At 51.5% G+C, this 8,510-nt stretch overlaps 1 protein-coding gene across 1 annotated transcript in view; it reads right to left on the bottom strand.

Moving 5' to 3' along the window:
- Window positions 1–539: 539 nt before the first annotated feature.
- ACOT7 (acyl-CoA thioesterase 7) overlaps window positions 540–8,510 on the bottom strand; it is a 139,117-nt gene continuing 131,146 nt past the window's right edge. Inside the window, exon 9 of the mRNA XM_014586603.2 lies at window positions 540–953. Coding sequence (XP_014442089.2) covers window positions 855–953 — 99 coding nt within the window. The 3' untranslated portion in view covers window positions 540–854. The remainder of the gene's footprint in view (window positions 954–8,510) is intronic.

The raw sequence follows: 8,510 nt of genomic DNA, 5'->3' as shown, positions 1-8,510 counted from the left end.
CAATAGCATGCTCAGGGTGTCTGTGCAGTTTCTAGTATGAGGGTGGGACCAATTGGGGCTTCCACATACCATACGTGTCAGTGGGTCAGGTCGTGTTGAGTTCTTTCCACCCACCACCTCTCTGAGTCCTTATAAGCACGAGGGAGGGGACCCCATTTATGGGGAGGCCCAGCAAGGCTCAGGGCTGGCATACTGCATAAGCTAGATGGTGGAGCAGCAGGGTATTGGGACTCCCACCAGGCAAAGTGGCTTGAACTCCACAGTCTCTCAGGGTCTGGGCTGTCTCTGAGGTCCAGGGAGCAGGGTGGGACTTCTGGGCCAAGACATGGAACCAGGGCCTCATGGGAAATGGGCATTCTCACCAGCCAGACTGAGTTTCTAGGGTATACGCAGGTCCTAGAGCCAGGAGCAATGGGACCCAGGGGGAAGGTAGTGAGCTCATGGGGGTACAGGGCTGAAGTTGCACATGGGAACCCCCACTGCCCATGCCCAGCGGAAAAACAGCCTCCCAAGACAAATGACCACCCAGGACTCATGGGTCCAGCTGAACAGCAGCTTTATTAGTGGTGCTGGATTTTTCACATACCTTACAGTGTGCTCAGAATTATTCCCTAGGGCTTGCGTGGAATGTATCCGGCGTTTGGGACAATACTTTTGTAGCATTTACACTGGAATGATATAAATAAAGCTTTGGTGTACAGGTTTTCAGGAGAGAGTATAGGTTAACACTGCGATACGAATACTTCACACAACACCAGTTCTCAGTGTGAGTGGGGGCTTGGCCAAGGGGGTAACTTCTAAGTGGGTCAGTTGTGGCCGCAGCTGCTCAAGGTTCCACGGCAAGAGGTGGGGGTCTAGGGCTGAGGCTCCGTTTGGCCCTGTCGCTTTGCTTTCATCTGCAGGTATCGCCCTTTGCCTTCTTCAAAGCGCTTCTTCTCATCTTCAGTCTCAGGCTATGGACCAAACATAGAAACGGGCAGGTTAGAGACATGGCAGAGGATGGGCTACGGGATTAGGCCTGGGACCCTGTGCCTCTCAGAACCAGCTCTCCCTACCTGGGTCTGCACTGGCCCTGGAGGGTACAAAGAACCCTGCCCTGGCTCTGCGGGCCTCTTGGGACTGCCAGGTGCAGACATGGGCCTTGTCCTCTATCTTCCTGATGAGGCCCTTCTGCTGGGCAGGGCCGAGGCAGCGTTCCAGAGGGTACACCGAGGATGTAGTGGGCTTGGAAGCAGTGAATGGGAAACTGGCTGAGCCCTGTGGACACCCATGTAACCTTTACAGGGTTAGAACTGCAAGCCCAGAGTCTGTATTCAACTTCAGTGGAAATGTACTTGATCATGAAATGTACAAGGGGAGGTCAGAAGCTAGAGCTCAGTGTACTCAGAGAGGAAAGAAAAAAGAGAGACTGGCTGGGGCGCCATGTTCGCTCCACTCCAAGGACTGACATTTCCGCTGTTCATGGTCTTTGCCACAGAGGGACGTGGGGGGACACAGTGCTGGCTCTGATCCCTGTGCCAGGAGCTACAGGGCCTGCTTTGTGGAGAGGAAGCCCGTCTCCATGCCCCGGAGCATCAGTCTCAGCAAGCAGAACCTTGGAGCCAAGGTACCCCTTCTCTTGGCTGTTTCTTTCTCCTAGAAAGGGGCAGAGCTGACTGGCCAGCTGGAATCTGGCCAAAGGTGGGGTTTTGCCCTTGATGATCCTGGTTTATGCCTGTTAACCTGCTGGGATCATAAATGGCACCCCTTTCTCAGGAGTGGCCTGGCTTGGCCGCTAAATTATATGGCCCATGGACAGATACCACTGCGGCAGCATTAGGAGGTCACTTCTGAGGGCCAGTTGGTCCTGCCGCAAAGTTCTGGCTGGCCCCTCCTTGGCCAGAATCTGGGTTTAATAAGTTGTGCTAATTCCTCTGGGATGACATTTCGCTGCAACATTTTGAGGGTGTCTAAAAGCCAAAGAAATGGGGCAGTCGCCCTTCATCCACAATGACACCAAGCCCCAGCAACTATTTTAAGGCCTAAGTGTTTTACAGACAAATGGTATATTGGCAAACGAAAGAACAATCAGCTGGAGGATGTAATGTCAAGTTATACCAAATATTTCCTCCCCCTCAGTTTTCTCCAAAATTGTTCTCTAAATGTCATCAGGTGTAAACTGTCAAACCTTGCCGGCTTGGAGCCAATGGAACCTCGGGTTATTTAAAGATGTAGGGTTGTGTTCCTGACGGTGGGTCTGGTTCCTGTTTGAAGAGTCTTCGGTGCACACATAAAAAATGGTGGCTTTTCCAAGACACTTTATTGAAGAAGTCCCTCCTGCTGTTCTGGTTTCATCTCTGGCTGACTTTTTAAAAATACAATTTGAGGCTATACAATCTGACCTGAAACAGCCCAGGGAAAGTAGAACTTTTTTCCCCCTCTCAGTTTTAGCAGCAGTTCTAAGGGAGCAAGACCCTTGAGTTTCCAGGGGCTGCAAGGCTCAGAGTCCAGCTCCTCCTGCTGCTATGGCCCCACCAAGACGGCCATATCCTACTGGGCATTACTGAAGGTTTCTAGGCAGCAGAATGTGCTAGAACAAGACTTCTCAAGCTTTTCCGCGCATATGGATTATTACCTGGCATCTTGTCAATGCAGCTCCTGGCTGAGTGGGGGAGGGGCCGAGGGGGAAACATTTCTAACAAGCTCCCAGGTGACGTGATGCTGCTGGCCTGCAGACCACACGTTGTATAGCAGGACCCTGCCCCTTCTCCATCCACCCCTGCCCCAAATGGGGCAGATCTGAAGTGGCTGAGATGTTAAGGTCAAGGGCACCAGGCTAGGACAACAGAAGCCTCTCCTCCCCCTCCCTGCAGACACGCTTTGGGTGGGAGGGGGAGACATGCAGTACCTACCCATCCCACAGCGGCCAAGGCAGAGGGCCCCATGTCAGGTACGGCAAGCATGCAACTGGACCCTCCCCTTTAAAAAATTTTTTCTAGGAAGTGCATGCACTTGCCAGAGAGAGAGAGAGAAAGTGAAAAAGCACTCCCTGTCATGGGGGATGATCACACCACAATCCCTTCTCCATTTCTTCTTTGGAGATTTTGGACAAGCACACTCAGGCACCCAGTGTGTGTGTATTTTTTTTTCCCCTAAGTTGCCAGGTCTGCAGCTCGAACCACTCAGTCAGTCTTGTGGGATCCATCTGCCGTAACTACCACACCACTGGCTGGCCTGTTTTCAATCCTGGCTTCATCACTTAACTAATCCTGTGGCCCCACAGAACTCATCTGCACTCCTCTTCTGTAAAATGGACCAATATCCCTTGCAAGGGTTGTCATGAGGACCTTACTCATGGTCCACACTGATTATCTTTTTAAAAAAAGTTTTAAAGAGATTTTTGCTCTAGGGTGTGTGCGCTTGCTAGAGAGACAGAAAGATGGAAAGCAAGAAATCACACCCCCCACAGGGGATGCCACACTGCATCCCTTCTCCTCCATTGTCCTCTCAGGATTTTTTTTTGGAGAGGTTCTTGCTATAGGGCGTGTGCGCTCGCCAGACAGAGAGAGACAGAGAGACAGAAAGTGAGAAATCACCCCCCAGGGGGGATGGCCACACCACAATCCCTTCTCCTCCGTTCTCCTCTGGGGATCTTGGGCACGCACACACACGCGCCCAACGTTGAGTTTTAAGCCACTGGGTCCAGGATGCGAACCGCGGTCGACCACGTGGGAGTCCAGCGACATAGCCATTACGTTAACTGCTGGTCCCCCTCTCAGGATTTTGGGTATGCATGCACATGTGCCTGGTGTGAGTCTTAAGTTGCTAGGTCCGGAATTTGAACCACAGACGACTACATTGGAGTCCAGTGACATAACTATTACACCATCTGTTGGCCTCACCATTGGTCTTTTTCTTTTTAAGAATTATTTACTTTTATTTATTAGTACTATTTTTCTATTTACTAGAGAGAGACAGAGAAAGAAGGAAAGTGATAAAGCAAGTCTCCAGGTTCAGGATTTGAACTATGGCCCACCATGTAAAAGACCAGCACCTTAACAGCCACGCCACCTGCTGGCCCCTGACATTGGTCTTTAAAATTACAGCAAGAGGGGCCAGCAAGATGTCATGGGTTGAGGTGCTGGACTCCCACATGGCTGATCATGGTGTGAGTCCCAGTGGCTTTCTTTCTTACTTTCTCACTCTCTCTCGCACATGTGCCCTACAACAAATTAAAACTAAATTTAAAAAAAATTAAATGTCCATAATAGGCAAATTCATAGAGACAGAAAGTGGACTGGAGTTGCCAAGGGCTTAGGGAGATGCAGGAGTTGGACGTCCAGTGATGGCTACAGGTCCACTTTTGCTTTATGGGGTGATGAAGATTATGGTGATGGATGCTTAACTCTGAATATACTAAAAGCCACTGAGCTGTATATACGCAACGGGTGAACTGTATGGTATGTAATTACATCTCAATAAAGCTGTTCTAAAACAATCACCAGAGAGGCAGAGCTCTTTTCTCGTGGTTTCTAGGAAGTAAGAGTGAATGTTCAGTGTGGTGGTATCCCCTACCCTGATCAGCATAGAAGGGGTAGCAGAGCAGAGGAAATGCTGGATGAATTAAACCCAACATTTTCTTTGATCCAGTGACGATGCACGATGAATCCTGTCCATATACGTGTAGAGAGAACTCCCTATGCTGCTCTGTCCAAGAGAAGCTGACACTCTAGCTGTCAGCACACGGAGAAATAGGCAAAGCTCGGTGATAACTGCATGGCAGAAGGAAAGGGGGAGAGGAGGCTGACAGTGTGGACACCGGGGCGGACAGGGTGCAGCATCGGAGGGGACACAGAGCCCCTCAGGAAGGCAAGCTTCAAGGAGCAGGCACGGAACTGTGGGCTGAGATCCTGGGAAAGTTCAGGGAGAGTCTGGGCTGACTGAGGGTGGTCTGGGCTGGGCTCTCTGATGTGCAGAGGACACCCAAGGTCGTCTATCAATAGCAGTGCTACCGCCTCCTCCAACCTGCTCAGATTCATCAGGTGGTAGAGCCCGGCCTTGTCACCATGACAGCACCCCAGGGGACTGGTGGAGAGCAGGGTCATCAGAGAACCTGCCTCTGCCTCGGACTAATGGTGGGACCTCAGGCAGTTCCTTATCACCCTGTACTCAGTTTCCTCATCTGTAAAATAGGGGGACTGTCATCCAAGTTTGTGTGAATGTGAGCAGAGGGAGAGGAACCCCGCAATGCTCCAGCTGGAGGGCCTTGGTGGATGGCAGCTGCCCCAGCTGGCAAATGACCTCCTATGGGGAGAGGCCGACCTGAATAACCTGGTTCCTTTAGCTGTGATCTGAAAGTTTTTGTCCCCCCAAATTCACATACTGAAATCTTCACCTTAAGGTGAGGGTTTTTGACAATGAGGCATTTGGGAGGTATTTAAATCATGGGGGTTTCACCCTCATGAATAACATTAGTGAATAAGATTAGTGCCTTTATAGAGACTCCAGAGAGCCCCCTCCGCCTTCCAAGCAAGAATATGGTCATCTATAAACAAGAAAGTCCACCCTCACCAGATACCAAATCTGCCGGCCTCCAAAACCGTGGCCTGGTATTTTGTTACAGCAGCCTGGACGACGTAAGGTGCCTTCTAATCCAGGCTCTAGGAGGTGGGGATCCTTGGTGACTTTCAGCACAAGAGGACAACTGCATGTGTGAGCAGGAGTCTGACTCTGGAGTTGGGGTCTGCAAGGAGGAAGAAGGGGCCTCCACACCAGGTCATTGCAGGGCAAGGAGATGCCCAGTGCCTCTTTGTGGAAGTCGATCCACCAGGAAAATGATTCCATGATGCATTTAACAGAGCCTTATCTTTGGGAGACACGCAGTGACATAGCTGGAGACAATGATAAGATGTCTCAGATTCACTTCAAAATAAGCCTGTGGGGGGACCAGCAGTTAGCGTAATGGCTATGTCGCTGGATTCCCACGTAGTCGACCGCAGTTCGAGTCCTTGACCTGGTGGATTAAAACTTACGCTGGGCGCAGGTGCATGTGTGCCCAAGATCCCAAGAGGAGAATGGAGAAGGGATTGTGGTGTGGCCATCCCCCCTGGGGGGGGGGTGATTTCTCACTTTCTGTCTCTGTCTCACTCTGTCTGTCTGGTGAGCGCATGTGCCCTTTAGCAAAAACCTCTTCAAAAATAAATAAGTCCGTGGGGAGAGCTGGGCAGGGCTACAGAAGAACAAGACTGACCCTGAGCCAATAACTACATAGGACCACTTCTTTCTATTTGCACATGTAGTTGAACTTTCTTATAATTAAAAAAGAGAGAGAGAAAAACTAGCCCCATGAGGACAGCTGCACAGATCTAGAAAATGCAAATCCCTCTTCCCTCCCCAGACACAAGTGATATCAAGGCCCCAAAGAGGGAGGACTCTGGCTTTGCCAGTAATGGCTGCAGGCAATCCAGGGGACAGAGTTTCAGTGCTCTGTGTACAGCCACCACTCCCTCCCCCAAGATGTGCAAGGAGCTTACTCAGGACAATACTTGAAACACCCAGTCCAAACCACAGGTGTGTGCAGGGACCCAGGCCCTACGTACACAGCACAGTCCTGCCACAGGGAGATCCTCGACCAAGAGCTGAGAGCTGACCAGGCCTCAAACAGCGGGACCTTCGTCTCTGCCACACCATGACAGGCAGTAGAGCTCACAGTGTAGGTAGTTATCACGACACAAGAAAGACTGCCTTCACCAGATACTGTATCAGCACTGTGGCCTTCCCAGCCTCCAGAACTGTGAGAAGTACGTTTCTATTCCGGCCCACCATATTCTGTCTGTTCAAGTTCCTAGATGCCTTTTAACTCCCATGGATCTCCTAATGACCTGATGTTGAGGCCGGCTCTGACTCCTTTGTCATCTGGCAGTGCCACACGTGGAATGCTGGGGTCACTGCCCATAGCTCTCAGTGTATTCATGGAAGATGGGACCACATCTCCCCACTGCCCTGATGAGTCTCTAAAACAACCAAGGATGTGGGAATTCCCACCCATCTTTGCGTCTGCAGGAGGCATCCCAGAAAAGATTCTTCCTGCCCTTTGACTCACCCCATGGTGAGTTTGACCCTGGCCATACATATGGGGTTAATTTGGGCCAGGGATTAGCATCACAAGGGGAAGTTCTCTGGGCCATCAGCTTTCAGGGGGTGGCCTGAGTGAGTCCTTAGGCGTGCAAGCACTGTCCCCTAGGACATCAGTCCTCAGGCAACCCTGTGAAGCAGCACCACAGTGGTTACTGCTTTTCTCTCACTGAGGAGGAAGTGAAGCACAGAGAGGCTGAGTAAACAGCCCAGAGCAACAGAGTAGGTAAGTGGAAGAGCCTCAATTTTTATATTTTAATAATTAAAAAAAAATTACTATATGGTACATGTGCTCACTGGAGACAGAGAGAGAGAGAGAGAAAGAAAGTGAGAAAGTACCCCTCTCCCCAGGGAGGTGGCCATGCCACAATCCTGTCTCCTCAATTCTCCTCTTGGGATTTTGGGTAGGTATGCACACATGCCCACCACGTCACCTCAAGCCACTGGGTCTGGGACTCAAACCACACAATATGCCATGTGAGATCCAACTGCTTTAACCACCATGCCACCTCGCTGGCCTAGCAGAGCTTCAATATAAACCCAGTCATTGGGTTGCCTTCCAAATGCAGAGGGACTTTTAAGGGTGGGACCCATCAGTAGGAAACATGGAAGACAGCGAGCCTCCAGGGTCCCTGTGGTGCGCAGGAAGGGCTTGCCCTACCAGAACGAGCCAGGAGCCCACCTTGACCTCCTTCCATGAAGGGGACAAGGCCAGGGGTCAGCCTGCCACCAGTGCAGGGATACGGTCCCATCCCAGCCTTTCTGCTCCCAGTGTCTGAGCCAGGTGCCTCCTCAGGAGTGAGTGAGCTTTAGTCAAGAACACAGACATGTGCTGCATCTTCTAACTGGCCCGGGTTCCAGCGCATGGAGCTCCGTGAGCGGTGAGTGGGACACGGACGGCTGCCAGCCTCCAGGTTTACCACATCACCGGCAAACACCAGGGTGTCATTTCCAGAGACGTAAACAGAGATGCAGGCAGTACTGCCCACTTAGGGAGAGTGAGACGCCAGGGCTGCTACTGCCTACTTCCTTCCCCCAAGCTCATGAGGAATCCCCTTCTAGGTAATAAAATTTGGCAGTAAGGGTTGGGAAGAGGGGAGGTATGTTCCTCTGGGAGCACTAGTGCCTAGAAGCCAGTGCAGAATGATGTCGAGACACCGAACTGGGTCCTTGTTGGGGTGGGGGAGGTGGTGAAGTGCCTGAGGCACAAACCATGCCAGACACCAGCGCTTAGGATCACACACTCCCCTCATCCAGCCCTGCCCTGTGTGGCTGCGACAGCTAAGCCTAGCAGTGCGTTCCTGAGCGTGTTTTCCGCCAGGCCTGGAGCCCCTGCCCTCCACATCATCCTCAAATGACGGCAGCCGCTCTAGCCGCAGCAGCCCAGCGGCCACCCC

Source organism: Tupaia chinensis, unplaced genomic scaffold (assembly GCF_000334495.1).
Source record: "Tupaia chinensis unplaced genomic scaffold, TupChi_1.0 Scaffold000146_1, whole genome shotgun sequence".
Classification (NCBI taxonomy): Eukaryota; Metazoa; Chordata; class Mammalia; order Scandentia; family Tupaiidae; genus Tupaia; species Tupaia belangeri.
Note: the sequence above shows the minus strand (reverse complement) of the source record. Positions and strands in the feature narration are given on the sequence as shown.